This window comes from Thermobia domestica, chromosome 17 (genome assembly GCF_964235325.1).
Source record: "Thermobia domestica chromosome 17, izTheDome1.hap1.1, whole genome shotgun sequence".
Classification (NCBI taxonomy): domain Eukaryota; kingdom Metazoa; phylum Arthropoda; class Insecta; order Zygentoma; family Lepismatidae; genus Thermobia; species Thermobia domestica.
Genome location: NC_137470.1, coordinates 100,756,808 through 100,774,742, shown reverse-complemented (window position 1 = coordinate 100,774,742; position 17,935 = coordinate 100,756,808). Strand labels below are relative to the sequence as shown.

General features: G+C 39.8%; 1 protein-coding gene across 2 annotated transcripts in view; it reads right to left on the bottom strand.

Annotated features, from left to right (window-relative positions):
* Positions 1-17,935, bottom strand: part of LOC145674601 (trypsin II-P29-like) — an 80,817-nt gene that overhangs the window by 37,913 nt on the left and 24,969 nt on the right. The window contains exon 4 of one of the 2 annotated variants that reach the window (XM_081744818.1): positions 4,758-4,841. The exons of the other annotated variant lie outside the window; for it this stretch is intronic. Coding sequence (XP_081600944.1) covers positions 4,758-4,841 — 84 coding nt within the window. The remainder of the gene's footprint in view (positions 1-4,757; positions 4,842-17,935) is intronic. 2 annotated transcript variants of the gene reach the window in all.

Genomic DNA, 17,935 nt, shown 5'->3' with positions numbered 1-17,935 from the left:
AAGGGCGGAAACCAGATTGATGAAGCGGGAGTAAATTATAAGCAGTGAAATGGGTATGGAGACGGGTGACAAGGATACGTTCGAGAATTTGGCTAAATACTATTGTGAGTTGGATGGGGCGATAAGAAGAAATTGAGTTTGCTGGTTTGTTGGGTTTAAGAAACATTAATGTGGTAGTGGTTTTCCAGGGTATGGGATAAAAGCCAGTGCGAAGGATGAAGGTAAAAATAACGGAAAGGAGGTAATGTAAGATATAAGGACCTTCCTTGATATGACGATATGTGATTTTATCTATGTCGGGGGCAGTATTCTTTTTTCGAGAGATTGTTTGACAGATTTCCGGGACAGTGATGGGGACAGTGAGAGGAGTGTTTAGAGGAAGCTCATGATCGGGGTGAGGTTGTAAGTTCGGTGAGGAAAGGTTTAGATGATCAGTAGGATGGTGCCGAATAGGTTGATCAGGCGCAGTTGGGGTGAAAATACCTTGAAGATGTGTTGCAAAGGCGTTAGCTTTGGTAGCATCGTCTGAAAGAGGATGATCGCCATCGAGAAGTGGGTAGGGGGTACGGGTACTTTTGCCAGTGAGTTGATGGAAACGCTTCCTTAACTTGGTGGGATGAGAGGTGTCAGCAAGAGTGTTGCACGTTTTAATCCAGCTGCGGCGCTTGTAAGCCACGAGATAATTATGGACTGTACATTGGTACTGGCGGTGGAGGCGAAGGGATTCAGGATTTCCTGTACGGGTAAAATCTAGATATAGTTGGCGGGAGCGTGTGATGAGCGAGAGATAGTGGGGTGGGAGTGGCGGTTGGTGTGGTCTGATTACAGATTGTGGGATGTATTTCTGCGACACTGAGTGAATGGTGTTGGTGACAGTGTCAAGAGTCGTATAAAGTTCTAATTCTGTAGTTGGAGGCGAAACATCAGAGAGGTTTTCAGAGATGTATGAGCGGTAACCAACCTAGTCAGCTTTATCGAAACGAGGAGTGGTACAAACTGGAAAAGACTGGGTATTAGAACGGGATTGCCGAAGAGGGATGGTAAGTTTTACCGGGACATGGTCGCTCCCAAGGGGGTCCAAGACCGTGATCGCACAGCGTGGGGAGAGATTGGCTTATGCTATTACCACGTCCGGGGTGGAGTTACTTTCGGGATGAGTTGGTTTGGGAAGAGTATGAATGAACCCAGTAGTGTGGGTAGTGATATATGTTTGAAAGTCTAGTCTCTGGTGGGCTGAGTGGCTATGGAAGTTCATATCGGCCATAATAATGAAAGAGCGGAAATGAGAAGATATGTAGTGAAAGAAGTCGTGCGAAATGGGATGACCGGGACGAACATAAAGAGTAGCAACAGTGACAGATAGATGTTTAAAATAAAGCGTAAGAATGAGATGTTCAGGAAGATTAGGAACAGTAGAGAGATGCTGGCGAGAAGGAACACTGGGTGGAAATCCGATGGCGACTCCACCATTAGCTCTGCGTGCTGGAAGAGCATTATCATGTCGAACTAACTGATAACCAGAGATACGTGGATGGAGGCGCGGGGTCAGATACGTTTCGTTTAAAATAAACGTAGTAACATGTTCTTCCCGGAGTAGTTGCTCAAAAAGAGGTTGATGTTGTGATATTGAACGAATGTTCAAAAACAGAAAGTTCAGTTCCATGATGAAAGCTACACCGAAAGTTAGTTTATGTGAGAGATATTGAAGAGAGTCACACTGCTGTTTGGAGCACATCGGAGTGAAACTAAACAGTAGGACCAGAATATGTGGCTTGAAAGTCGACGTGAAGGATGGCTTTTGCTGTCTGTTGAACCTGTTGTAAGATGTGATGACGAACGAAAGGATGGATATTCTGAAGAGTAACAGTGATGAAAGACAAGAATTGATTGATGGTGATTGGTTGATATACGGATGATGGCGGAGGAACAGTGGTATCTTGAGTCCTGTGAGGACGGAGAGGAACAACAAGTTCCGGCTTGAAAGGTTCGGCGGTTGGTCGGGCTTTGCATTTGCAGCTATAGGTGGGGTGATTAGAATCACAGGTACTGCAGAGTGGAGGTTGCATAAGATTTGTGCAGGTTTTGGTAGCTTGTGGTCCGGAGCAGAAACCACATTTGGGTGTATTCGGGCATTGAGAAGTGTGATGTGAGTTATAGACTTGGCAGATCTCACATCGGACGGAAAGGGGTGCCGGTGATTTAGAGGGTTCTACTCTATGCTTTTTACGATAGATGTAAGCACCATGCGAAAGAAGATTGTCGATTGTTGATGAGGAATTGGTAAGCACACGGACCATGTATGTGTTTCCAGAGGCGTTTCTGATGCGGATACACTAAAGAATACTGTGGCCGTCAAGTTTGAGTTCCTCGGCAATCTCTTCGTCGGTATAGTCAGGTGGTACTCCTCGAATAACAACTGAGAGTGCTGGTGATCGACGAGGTGGGGGAGGTTGTTTCGTATTAGAAGCAGGTACTTTATAAAGATGGGCGTTTTTGCCAAAGATTTCATAGGAATATGTATTTAGCAGTGTAGCAGCCAGGTTGGAGTCGGGACTTTTGATGATGATTCCTTTACGGGTTGAGACTATTTGACTGATGTTTGCACGTGGAACGTATTTGGTGAGTCGAAAGTAGAGTTGCTTTAGATCCTGATATTTTGGGTCGTAATTGGTGAGTAGAAACGAAGATATTACTGGAGACTGATGATTGCTGACGATAGGCTGATCCTGTGAACGAGGTAAAGATGGAAAGTCTTTGTCCATGTCGAAATGACCTGAAGTAGTAGTAGATGATGATGATTCACTAAGAGTATGAGGACGTTTAGCTCGTGGTGATTTTGACTGAGGATCCTCTTTAGAAGAGGCGATCGTGAGCGTTCAGGACTAGGTTGATGTTAACCACGGCGTTCCTTCCGTCTAACGGAAGAGCCGGAATCGATGTGAGAGTGTCCTCGAGAAGACATAGCTAGTGAACACAAATATGATACTACAAATACAAATACAGGTATCAGGTAGTGGGTTGAAGGCCACCCATTCGGATAGTGGTCTAGGTGAGGAAATGTGCCAGTCTAAACGTGTCGCAACGAGCTACCCTTGGCTGAGATAAGTCTGATAGCTTTTGCTCAGCGAATATCTGTCGAGCAAGTCCCAGGATCGAGGACAGGAATACAAAAAACAGCCGTTCTGACGTTTGGTGCGTCACAGCTGATGTTATCGATATTACTATCGACCTGAAAGCCTCGGCTCATTTTCTGGATGTCTATTTACTTATGTCAGGATAATACTTTTTTATTTGAGCGAGTTATAGGCTATGAATAATTTATGTTTTCTTAAATCATGAACAAAATATTTCCAAACACTATTACGAGAAGGATAAATTATTTATAATATATTCATGAAACTAACGGCGTTTGGAAAACAACGCCAAAATTCAATCTTACAGACAAGAATATTTCTGACCAGGGCCGAGCCGTCGGGGAACGAGCGGGGTGACGGCTACGGGCGCCGAAGTAAGAGAGGCGAAAAAATCGGGAGAAAAAGAGGCAAAAGAAAAGAAAAAATACTTGGAATATATGCATGGGGCAACGTCGTATATTCTCGCCCCGGGCGCTGATTTTCCACGGCACAGCCCTGTTTCTGACATTTACTAAAAATATAATTTACGATCGTAAATAATTCGCAGAAAACCAACTTTTAAAAGGCCAGTTTTGAGTTAGAATGAAAATAATGAATCCCTGTGCTATGTAATTGGAAATGAAACTTTCAATTTCAAATTTCAATTTTGCAAATTAGACTAAATAAGACATATTTTTAGTGTAAGTGAATGATTATGGAAGAACTGGTGGGTTGAGAAACTCGGAGGAACGGGAGAGCTTTTCTGAGTTTGACATTTTGCAAAGACTGAATCTGTAGTTACAGTGTAACGTGCTATCCGTATTACGTTCAATTGCAATCCACCAAGGGATAATAACGTCCGTATATAATATCATCAGCTTCAAAATACCATCTTCCTGTGCAAAGGGAAGAGTACGGGACGAAAAAGAATGACTGAAGAACGTGTTAAACGAGTGAGAGTCTTTTACGCGTATCCCCAAAAGATCAATTTGAACTGCTCGTCATGAATTAGCAATTCCAGGGACGTCTGTATGGAGAATTTTAAGGAGGTTGATGAATTTAAGAAAGATAATTGAAACAGTTGTTGCAACAATTACTCTAAATTCACTGATTAAAGTTTGGGAAGAACTTGCCTATCGACTCGACGTGTGACGAGTGATGAATGGTACTTACATTAAACACCTGCAGCAAAAAACTGTTTGAGTTGCTCTTTCATTTGATTTATTATTTATAATTGCACGTTAAATGTGATAAATATTTAATAGCTGTTTCAGAGTTAATTCACCCGATGAGATGAAGGGAAAGAAAGAAATGAAGACATATAATTAATTGCCTTTGTATTCTCATAACGTAACTTTACTGTGGCTAAAAGTTGGCAAAACCAGGATAAACTCTGTTCTAAATTAATTGGTCATATGCAATTAACTTAATCAACTACTACGTGCTAATCAGAGGTTCTGAAAATACTTGTGATAACTATGCATTAGTCCAACACTTAGTATGGCGCTAATTACACGTAAAAACGACTCTGCATAAGGTCGTATGTGTTTTCCGTGGACTCACTCTTGAAATCTAGAGAATGTTGTGCTTGTATGACAGCCCTCATGTGTCCAACAGGAGCGTCATACCTGAGAAAATTCTTACCTGGTCGTACTCGTTGTTTCTCATCTCGGCACATATATACGAGAGCTGGTTACTGACGGAATCGTTCAGCTTATTGCCTTCAAACTATAAGAAAGGAAAAAATTGAAAATAAACGATATTTAGTAAACTCAAATTCACTCATTAAAATAATGCACCACTATGTAATGTACGATCAAGTATGTTAATTCTTACAGTACATATTTGTACAGAGTCGCTTATTACTCACTTGACAAAATTACACTTTTAGTGTAGAGGTGAGATATAAATCAAAAGTGTTACAAATAGGTTTGAATTGAAAAATACAAGATATGACTATAAAATACGCCCAAAGTGGTTTTTATCCTGTTGGTCTTGTTGGCGATTTACAAAACGTTGCATATCATCATTAAGATTTTCTTCTGTATTAACTGATTTATGTCTGCCTGCACGAAGAACATCCAATACTGACCCTGTCTGTTTAAATACAGGATTTGTCCTTAACGTAATGAGCTTGTGTCTGTGAAAAGAATTTATTTATCTGATTGGTATATATTGTTAAAATTCTTCCAATAATAATCTCTTTAGACGTCGATATACCGCTGCCAAAGCGATCCCCACGCTGCAAAGGCTCCCTGGAAGTCAGCTGCTATAACCTCTTTCAGAGACTCTGTGAGAGCCAGTTGGATAGCGAGGAAACCCATCGAAATGGTTACCTTTTAGGCTTATCTTGAGCTTTGAGACAAAAACAAGTCTAATGGGCTCACATCGGGGCTGTACGCTAGCTGCGGCAAGGATAAAACCCCAATCCAGGTCAGGTAATCGGTCAAAACGAAGGCGGTGTGAGCTGTTGTTTGCACCGTTGTTTTGCACATGTTGAGATCTTTGACGATTAATCTTACTCCCAAAGAATGGTCGGAGTCCTGGAGATTTTTCACTTCGGCCATATTTTTCTTTCAAACCATTCGTTGAAGGGCGTCCAGATCGCTTCATGTCTTTAATGGTCTCCCATCCTTTCTTGAATTCACTGATCTATCGGAAAATTTGGGGCTTTAACAGGGCGTCGTCTTGGTAAGCCTCCTTGACCAAGGCAAGCGTCTCGGAAGCGGGTTTACTCAGGTGAAATCAAACTCTAATCGCATAGCACTGCTTTATCGAACGTTCCACTTTTCACGTTTCCTGACATGACAAAATCTCGAAAACAGCTTTTGTGCCACGCGCGATCCTCACTCCGTCAGTGCTTGGACGTGACTCTCGCCCGGTGCATTGTTTAGCTTAAATCCCCCACCACAAATCTTCCGAAATGCGCGCTGCTGGCGACTGGAGTGACGCTTGGCCGCCAGTCTGATTATTTTACAGCAAACCCTTTATATTATTCAGTATCCGAATATTTTTGCTATGCAGGTGTGTGATATTTAGAAAATGATCCGCGAACAATTCAACGACACTAGTGTAATTATTGTCATATTTCCTTAACATTTGCGATGCAAAAACTCGTTGTGGTGTTAACACTTTTGTACTCATTGTTTATGAACATCAGCTAACGAATCTTAATACCAGAGCTCATATAAACAAGAACTTCACACGAGACTCACCACTAATAGTGCCATTTAAATTATGGGGCCTACTCCTCTAGTCAAGTAGCTACCATGCTAGTCAAACCATGGACAACGAAATAGTCCTCTGTGGCCCCGATTGATTTTCCATTCAAAGATATCTTGATTCTGCACTTGAAATCACTTAGTTTCGTCATAGATAAAGAATATAGCATTTGCATTTTTGGTAGCTCAGTCATCTTGGTAGCATGCTTCGTGCTCTGAAATAGGATTTCTTGAAATCGTGTTTGTGATGTTAGTTTGATTTCTTCCTTCACCAGAGTTCTGAATTATGGTTCGCGATAAGTGTCTACTATTAAGGATCGCTGTTTCACAACAGTGCGTAAACTTCATTAGTCAGTCTTTCCACGAAACGTTGTCGTTCTCAAGGAAGTACAGCTGATGCTGACACTTGCAGAAATCATTTTAACCGACCTTGCCACAGGAAATCGCATTTGTTTTTATTACGAAATCCAAGAATTCAACCTATCTTGAGTTGTACTTTGTCCTTATCACAGGAGAGAGAGAGAGAGAGAAAGAAAGAAAGAAAGAGAATCAATCGGTTTACAGTATAATGCCGTTTCAAAAGCTTGGCTGGGTCGGGTTGAGAAGCGCTGTGGTAAGTAACCTTTTCTTAAAATGGTCCCAGGTTCGATTCGTCTTGAAATATGCGTTTATGTTTGTTCTGTGGTAGGGATTCGGGTTTTTACGTAGCATAACGCCTGTAACCGTTCTAAGAAGCTTTGCGTGGTTTCAAGATGATACGAAAAAAAAGTCCGATTATGGTTGGCCGTTGATCTGAAACAAAAATGCACTAAAACGGTTCATAAGTTAGGGCTGTCTGATGAGATGAAGCTTCATTAAACTTCATTTCAAGCAATATCAATGTCTCGATTCGGCTATGGCTTACCAAACAGTCCATCTCTCAAAACTTAGTATCAAATATTTCTTCAAGACAATTAAAATTTTAAAATCAGTAAACGCCTACAAAATGAGTTATGACCAAACAGATCATTGTTATTTTTTTAAAAAAAAAGTTATGGAGTTTTCTCGTCATCTGAAATGATAAGCTTTTATGACTATAAAACTTGAATAGAGGACAATTATTGATGAAAAGTTACCTTTGCCCAAAATTGGTTAATCCCTACCTCTAACTTCTAGTTCGACCTTGAAATCCATTCATTAATTTTACACTTTGATTAGTCGAAAACGTTCATTTGTTGTAAACCGTTTATTTCTAAGGTGTAATCTAATTAAGTGATCACTTTCAAACCTCTGCTTATTTCTTTTCAAAAAGTTTGTATGAAAATTTCGAATTATTTTTTGTTCGAAAGTTTAAATTTTCAGTTCGAAAATTTTGGTTTGAAATTTTAGATTCAAAAATTTTGGTTTGAAATTTTAGGTTCAAAAATTTGATTTGTAAATTTCGTTATAATTTTTTGGTTTGACACAGGTTGAAACTTTTAATTCGAAAATTTCAGTTCGAATTTTTCGTTTGGAAAATCTTCATTTCATTTTTGTTTGAAATTTTAGTTTCAAATTTCTAGTTCTAAATAATTAGTTTCAACTTCTTTTGGTTCGAAAATTTTGATTTCTTGTTTCGAAAATTTTTAGTTTAAATTTTTAGTTCGAAAATTTCAGTGTGAAATTGTTTGATTTGAAAAAAATTGAAATCGAAATTTTTTATTTCATCTTTTTTGTTCGAAAATTTGTAGTTTTCCAAAATTTGTTTCGAAAACTTTTAATTCTAAAATTTCAGTTTGAATTTTTTCTTGTTTTGAAATTTCCAATTCGAAAAAAATTTATTTCGTTTTTTCTTTGTTCGAAAATTTTAGATTCAACTTTTCTAGTTCTAAAATTTGGTTTCAAATTTTTTTAATTCGAAAATTGTGATTTGAAAATTTCAAGTTATAAAAATCTTAGTTTGACACAGGTTGAAACTTTTAATTCGAAAATTTTAGTTCAATTTTTTTATTTTAAACTTTTGAGTTCTAGAAATTTTAGTTTCAAATTTTCACGAACTTTTGTAATAACTGGTAAATAGTGAAGACTCAAAATTTAATCGAATAGTTAAAAACCGTTTATTTGTTAATCGAATAGTTAAAAACCGTTTATTTGTTAATCGAATAGTTAAAACCGTTTATGTGTTAATCGAATAGTTAAAACCGGATAAGGTTTGACGGTTAACCGTGAAACCATTCCCTCTTTGCACTCACTGAAAAATTTTCGCTAAAATATTTTGAGATGATGATTTTAAATAAACCGTCAATGTTATTTAAGATATAAATTACACGAACTAACACCAAGACCAAGAAGGTAACCTTAAAGTATCGTGATTCTCTCTTATCAAAAAGATTAAGAGGAGTGCATTAAGGTACGCATATTATCGTTATACGTAAATAAATGGACAGTAAACTCTACTTTGAAGAGCTCACACAACGTCTATGTAGAGCATAAATCCAAAACAGCACAAAAATTTGTTAATATCTGTCATATAAGCCATCATCGAGAATCAAACTCATGACCTTCGGAAACTAAATCTAGCCTGTGCATGCCTATAACGTAATAAAGAGAATACATGAGGTTAGAAACCTTCCCGGATTATATCTCTAGCAATTTTAGGTGCTCAAATACTAAAATTAGTTCTGGAGACCATGACTTTGGTTCTGTCAAATTAACCCCACCAATCATGAAATTTTAGTATTCGTTCATGTACCCATGCCCTATAAAAGCCTATACTCATGACGTCATTATTATTTATTCACGAACGGAAACGAAAGGTAGTAACTAGGTTCAGCTCATCACTTCCCTCTTTTACCTTCTCTAGGAATGAATGTATTCTTTCAAAGTAAACCTTTACATATATGTTCTTGTTTTGTCATAAGAAATGACTCCTCAATGTTATCTCGTTACATAAGTATGATTAATCGTTATTACAATGAACCAATCAGTTTTAAGCAAAACGTAAATGTGAGGTCACAGACAAAAACGAAAGGTACTAACTAGGTCCAAAATAACATCATCTCATCCCTTTCCTCCTTTTCAAAGAATGAATATATTTTATTCAAAGTAAACCATTACACACTATTTGACAATTAAACACCGTACTTCATCGAACAAACAATGCCAACGATACTGTGACAACGAATACGTAAGCATATGTAACACGATATAGTTGACGATTCTTTTTCAACATATGATTATAAGTCAATGCAGAAAGAAGCTTTTTAAATCTTTCCAACAGTTTTATTTAATCCACAAACGAATACAATATAAATTATTATTGTTAACCAAGTCCGGGATCGCCCCTTCCCCTCTTTTATGCGTCTCAAATAAATGTATACTTTCCTGGACACACTTTTTGACAATTGAATATCGTGGTTCGAATCCCATAAGTTCCGTGAATGAAAACCATTCCTTAACCAATAATCAACTATTCCTCCCAAATTTTTCCAGTTAAGTTGATTTTAAGTTTAACGTCCCGTTCAGCAGCGAGAATAGAACCTACTAATTAACGTGAAATCCGAACCGCATGTGTTCCTACCGGGAATCGAACCCTGGTCTCCCACGTTAAAGGCGCATACTCTAACCGGTTAGCCACGGAGGAACTCCAAAGTTTTCGAGTTTCATATTAATACTAATACTAATTTGTACTATTACTGGGTCTACTAATTCACAATGTAATAGGTCATCAAGAAAGAGATCAAACCTTGTTTTGGTAATTTTATACCCATAAAAGGGAACGAAACAAGCCATCATAACCTCCAAGCTAAAAATCCCAGTTCAGTGACGTCATACAAACACATTAGCCGGAACCAAATACCTCTAATTCATTCGCACCAGTAGAGAACGCTGTGGCTCAGTGTTAGAGCGTTCACCTCTGCTGTATGTGGTCCCTGGTTCAAACTCCGCAAAAGTAGTTTTGTGGTGGGAATCATTATGATCGGGATACTCCAATTTCTCCAATACTTTCATTCATTTCTCATCGTCACCAGCTTCTTTAGCCTAAACTGCATAACCGTGGGACGTAAAACTAAAGATTTGATTTGCACCAGTGATAGTCCATCTCATCAAAGTGATAACAACCAAAAGTCAAGTATTCCTCCCAAAGTTTTCGAGTTAAGTTGATTTTGAGTTTAACGTCCGGTTCAGCAGCAAAAATAGGTCCTACTAAATAATGTGAAATCCGAACCACATGAGCTTCTTCCGGGAAACGAACCCTGGTCTCCCACGTTAAAGGCGCATACGCTAACCGGTTAGTCACGAAGGAACTCCAAAGTTTTCGAGTTTCATATTAATACTAATACTAATTTATACTATTACTGGGTCTACTAATTCATAATGTAATAGGTCATCAAGAAAGAGATCAAACCTTGTTTTGGTAATTTTATACCCATAAAAGGGAACGGAAAAGCCATCATAAGCTCCAAGCTAAAAATCCCAGTTCAGTGACGTCAAACGAACATATTAGCTCGAACCAAATACCTCTAATTCATTCATACCAGTAGAGGTGCGGTGGCTCAGTGTTAGAGCGTTCACCTCTGCTGTATGTGGTCCCTGGTTCAAACCCCGCGAAAATAGTTTTGTGGTGGGCAACATTATGCTCAGGATACTCCAATTTTCTCCCACACTTTCATTCATTTCTCATCGTCACCAGCTTCTTTAGCCTAAACTGCATAACCGTGGGACGTAAAACTAAAGATTTCATTTGCACCAGTGTTATTCCATCTCATCAAATATATAATAATCTCCAAATTTTATGCCATAAAACGGAACGAAAAATAGAAATCATTCATAAACCTGTACTATTTCATAACGTAATGAATCATCAAGACCATATTTTTAGTAATTTTAAAGAATCATCATAACATCTGATCCAAAACTCCCAATTCAATGACGTCATAGCAGGGCCAAGGTACCTCTGACTCATTCGCACCAGCGTGTGTGGCCCCTGAATAAGCATAAGCAAAATTTCAATAGATGACGCAATCCCGGGCCAAAGCATCCCTGATTCATTCACTATGGTCCATGGTGGCCCCAAATTGGATAATCAAGATTTAGATAGGGTCACCTCCTTACTACTTACAAGAACTCACAGAAGAAGGTCATAAAGTTTCAAAGTGCATCCGCATTCGAAACGACCGCGGTCCCACTTACATGATCCGAATGTCATCTCAAACGCAGGACACCAAAAATCAGCTACTTCATAACGGAGCTTATATATATCGCAAACTGTATCGAGTCGAGCCGTCACGCACTGCACGACAAATACCAATCCGTTACGAGCGTTGTCAAGTATATAACACGCACACCACCGCCAACTGCGGGAATAACTTGAGATGTGAATACTGTGCTTCACTCCATTCCACACGCTCTTATCCGAACCTGCAGCGTCAACCGCAGTGCTCCGCTTGTCCTGAACAGCACCCGACTTATAGCTTTAAGTGTCAAGATCGGCCCGCACCTTCGCCGGATAAACCTCACTTAGTGGCACCACTTCGCACTCAAATTGAATCAACTACCGACTTCACTCCTTCCTCCAATGTACCTCCTGATTCTCAGCCTGTTACAGTATTTCAACTTCTTCAGTTCATCACATTAACGTTGCAAAACGTGCATCCTTTTCTACGGCCGCATGTACTACAACAAGTACAGTATGCTGCCCGCTGCATATTCCACGTCACCTTCAATGCCACCTACACAGGCCAACGAGTTTACTTTCACACCACCCGTTTGGAAACATCTGTTTGAGATTATGAATTTCTTTATGGATATCGTTATTATCTTTCTGAACAACAAGTCCCTCAATCAACATAAATATTTCTTCGAACAACTTCTTTTCTGGAAGAACATACATCAGCGTTTCTACTAAACGAAACGCATCTCACACCTCGCATGTCTTGTAAGTCCTCCGTATACCAGATCTTTCGAGCCCACTATCAAAAACCGAGCCTCCGCGCCAATGGCTGCGTACTTATTGGATTTGCTTCTCAGTTATCTTATCGTTCTTTTCAAGCTCCTATTTGCAACCTTCCAGAATATCTTATCACAACCGTCTATTTCAAGGCTTTATGCATCACCTTGGCGACCATTTACGTTCGCCCCGATCATGCAATACCATACTCCTTTCTTCAGTATATCGCAAACAGTTTTCGCCACTTCATTATCATGGCCGATATCAAGATTCATAGTAGACCCGCTTGCCAGAAAGCTTAATTCCAGGACTTCGTTACAATACGCATACCTTGCATTCTGCATAAACTTCCAAAATCGACACGTCCTCTCTCAGATACCACACCGGATGTTGTAATCACCTCAACTACCCTTGCCGGCAAATGCCATATCGAAGTCTTAGACCCCCTTGGCAGTGACCACCTTCGAGTCAAATTGACTATCAAACGTTCTTTTTGCCACCACTGTTTCATAAATATTCCACCTAGGAGACCCTAGATTTGACAAAGCTAATTGGGATAACTACAGACTTCATCTCACTTACAAGCTTGAACATCTCGAGAAACCAAATACTGAGGATGAACTATACTCGTCGCTGGATGTTATCACCTCTTCTATCCATACAGTATCTGTCCAGAATATACCTACCTCGCAAGTACATCCGTGGCGTCCTCGTTTACCACCTCAGTACCTTCACATGTTCAGACATTCTCGACAATTATACCGAGATTACGTACGTACAAAGAACAAAGAGATTCTACGCCATCACCGACAACTCCAACGTACGGTTAGTAACTACGTTGTAGCCTATAAACTTAGAAACTGCGTCAAAACATGCAATACACTGGACGCAACTTCACATCCTACCAAATACTGGAAGATATTTAATGCATTGACTGGCAAACTCACTCGAACACCTTATCCTCTCATTAACGTGGATCATCCACTCATCTCAGATAGTATCAAAGCTGATACCTTTGCGAATCGTCTCCAAACCATCTTCACGCCATTTCCTCCTGAAAGATCCGAACGACGCCATCCTGCATATACGTTTAACGTTGATTCTCCTCATCTTCAACCCAGTACAGAACATGCCTTTCCAGCTCATCACGAACTTACCACACCTATCACAGTTCGAAAAATTCGTGAAGTCACAGCTCGCAAACGTAACACTGCTCCAGGCATGGACCTTATCACTCACCGTCACATCAGAGAGAGTCCTTTCTGTTTACTGCTCCTGTTAGCCCATATTTTCAATTTTTATTTTACATACCTGTATCATTCCCGCCGATTGGAAAACCTCCAAGACTTTAATGTTTCTAAAACCTAACAAGCCAGCTACCTCCGCATCATCTTACCCTCCAATCCAATTAACCACTGTTTTCTGCAAAATTCTCGAACGCATTCTTATAAACAGACTTCATCCACATTTCTCTCATCATCGCATCATTCCACTCCATCAAGCAGGTTTTCGTCCTCGCATTGGTGTTCACGACCAGCTCTTACACCTCATCAATCTCATTACGAATCACTTCAACCGCTCACAACCTTCATGCTTACTTTTATTCGACCTTGAGAAAGGTTTCGATAAGGTATGGCACCTTGCGCTCTTCTTTAGGCTTCTGTCCTGTAAACTATCAATGTGCTACGTCCGATTCATTTTCAACTTTCTATCATTTCTCATTATATATATATATATATATATATATATATATATATATATATATATATATATATATATATATAAACAACTCCTTATCACATCCTGTCTTTATTCATTCCGGCATTCCACATTGCTCATTATTATCTCCACTTCTGTATCTGCACTTCGCTGGCGATCTTCCTCCACTTCCTCCAAATGTACATCTGTTCCAGTTTGCAGATGACACAGCGTTTCTTGCTCTCGGCAAAACGATCCATCAATTAAACACAGCACTCCAATCTGCCAGCTATATCTTTGTTAGTTGGTGCTCGAAATGGCGATTACGCTAATTCTGAGAAGATTCAAGCAATAGTTTTTCTTGACCCTAAGAGACGGTCCCGCGTCCATAGAAACCCAACACGCCTTCACCTTTCTGTTCTTGATACTCTCATCAAACCTACCAAACACGTTAAATACCTAGGTGTTACATTTGATACTCACCTCACATGGCTACCTCACTTATCTCAGATTATCACTAAAGCCTACAATAGACTGAATCTTCTTCGCCGAGTCACAGGCACACCCTAGGGCCTACAAGCAGATACCATCCTCACAACATATAAGGTGTTCCTACGACCGGTCCTTACCTATGGGTTTACAGACTCGGTCGCAGCACTTCAACCTTTTACAACAAGCTCAAGGTCCTACAACGACACGCCCTGCGTATTACATATCGTATCTAGCTACCCAGCCCTACACAAGATCTTTATGATCGCATCTCCTTTCTCCACATTCTTTACCATATCGAAAAACTACTACTTTCCTACATCACCAATAGACTGGCTCAGAAGCATCCCCTTTTCCTCGATATTCTACACAGTGATATCGACTATGCTCCACAACATCCTGTCCACCACCCGCCACTCTCCCTTCTCTTTACTTCATATCGTTATTCACTCCCACCAAATCATCCTGATGAACACATCGCATCAGCCTTTACCATTCATTCAGATTCGCACTACATCTTCCCATCATATGCACAGTAATCTATATCTTCTAACAGGGATCATTGTGTTTCTCATCATGATCCTGAGCAGCCCCAGGATCGGAAGATAACATGCACTCGTCTAACTAATCCTTCGCTTTACTGTATTGTGGCGTTTAGTGCACCTCACCCTCATCTCCATCACATCACCCATCCTAATGATTATGTCTAAAGGCCATAATGTCTGCTATGGTACTTCAATACTATATAATTTATGATCAATAAAGTTTATATAAATTATTAAATTACTTAGACCATCCCTGCTGACCCCTTTCCATATTAATATTTCTTCTCTTCCCGAGATAAGGGCATAACCTTTGTAACGGGCTAGCATGCCTAGCATTGTAAAAAGTAAAAAAGTAAGAAGAGTTTAAATCCATACTGAATCAAGGTGCCTAACCTCTCTTGTGTCAGTCAGTGTGCTAGCTAAGACTAAGTGTTGTAATACGCATTTGTGAGCCAAAGCACACATACAGCACTTAGAGGTTTAACGGAAGTTTTTACTTTCGGAAGGCAAACTCTCCTTTTGGACTTCATTTCATCATCTCTTCTATCACATTCATCTTCATTTGGGTTCGGCCCTAGGTTCCTTTCTTATGATGGCGGACTTTGGCAACACTTACGGCAATCGATTCTTGGTAGACATATAGGATTACCAGCCTCGGTTCCTAAAAACACAAGAAACTCACTTGCATAAGCGGCACCCGTTGGGGACACCCAGCTTCCAGTCGCACTATACACTTGTCATGGGGAAGTCAACCGGTAGCGAGTACATCTAGGGATAGACACCCACCCACGGATTCTACCCAGTGTGCAAAGAGATTCCGCGGTGAATCCCACTGTACTAGCATTCATCCAATTGATGTCGACAACGCCATGGACACGGGACCACCATGTCCAGAATCAGCAGCAGTTTTTCTCGGTAGAACTCCAGACCAGGTTTACAACTTTCTCCTTACTGATTTTGACTCAAAATACACACATCCGAAAATGATCTTTCTGCAGACCATTAAATACCTTCCACGTGCTAATTTTGAGCAAGTAGTTCACACTAGAAATGGGTATATCATCAAGTTAAAAGATTCGAATTTTAGCACCTACTTGAGAAACAAAGCATCATGCGAGATCTTTGGAAAAAATGCCAAACTTACCAACAAAAGGGATTCTAGGATCAAACAACCTCCACCTCCGAAAGAAGATACCGATGCTGTCTGTGGTCGTTCGTGGCGTCCTACCTGAATTTACAGATGAAGAAGTTCGTGAAGAACTTATTCAAGAGGGCATCAATGTTGACAAATGCATTCGTATCAAGAATAGTTCAGGCCCTACTTATATGGTTCGGGTATCATCCCAAAACAAGACAAGCTATTGATCACTTATTAGCCTACGGTGCACCCATTTACAAAAACATACATAAGTTAGAACCACCGAAAAGTCCTGGGCCAGTGCCCATCAGATGTGAGAAATGTCAAGTTTATAATTCTCATTTTACAAACTCCTGCCCTAATCAACCTAAGTATGGCTATAGCGGTGAACAACATATCACTAGGTTGTGTAAAAATCAACAGCAACCTCTGAAATGTGCAACGTGAGGAGACGCACACCCCACTTACAGCTACCGCTGCAAGGCAAAACCTCAGGCAGAACCTACTCGTCCAGAATTTACAGCACCTCTCTGAAGTTCTGACAAACCAACACCCCAGCACAATCAATTTTACATCCTGTCAGTGTTTAGGATCATCTCCGCTGTTTGACTATAGTGCTTCAAAACATACTGCCTTTTCAACGTGAACATATCCTTCGCACTATTAGTGACAACGCCAAATCACTCTTTAATATCAATCTCCACGCTACTTACTCCAGACAATATGCTCATTTTCAATTCGAACCACTTGAAACAACCGTATAAAACCATGGCATTCATATTTCTTATTATGACAATTATGAATATACTATTTCTTAATATTCGATCCTCTGTACAACATAAACTTCTACTGGAACAGCTGCTGCTAGAGGAAAAGATTGATCTATTTGCATTAAATGAAACTGCACTCAAACCACCATACGTCTACCTTGTTATCAAATATATCGCCAAGACTATTCAGGTCCTAGCGCAAGGGCACAGGGTGGAGTCGCAGTTGGGTTTTCACCTAAAGTATCGTTTCGTCAATATGATCCACAGATATTCATCAACCATCCGGAACATATTTTGTCAATATATTATCCACCACTTGTTATAAATATCGCTATAATCTATATACGACCGCGACACCCGATCCCATTTGATTTTCTCCATTGCATAGCACATAACTTCCGAAATGTCATAATCTTGGCCGATATGAACATTCATAGTCGCAGCGACCGAGAGACACAACACTTCTCTGATTATATAACTGAAATCTCAATTCACATGTATATGGTTTACCTAGTCATTCTTGACCAATTAGTCAAACAACACCCGATGTAGTGATAACATCCCTTAATCTAGTCAGTGGCTGCACTATACAAATTCTTGACACTGTAGGCATCGATCATGCACCAATTAAACTATCGTTGACTAGAGGCCGTTGTCCACAATCTAAAACCGAATTCCGTACTGTCAAGCGATATGATAGAGCAAACCGGAACACATATAAGCAGAATATTGACAGAAATATTACTGATATTGCTGCACCGAGTACCGAACATGAATTATACGATACTCTCACTCATCTTAGTGGCACCTTAACAACAAATGCACGTACAAGCATTCCTGAAGATAAAATATGTCCGTACAAACCAAAATTGCTACCTCAATATCTTGGGCTTGTAAAGCTCTCACATTAGCACATTAGAGAATATCAATGAACCGGTAATGAGGAAGAGCTCCTTTACCACAGGCAATGGCAAAGACCAGTTAGGAACTACCTTATTGCATACAAACTGAAGCACTGGAGTAGTACTTGTAACAAGTTGAGAGACGAAGTAC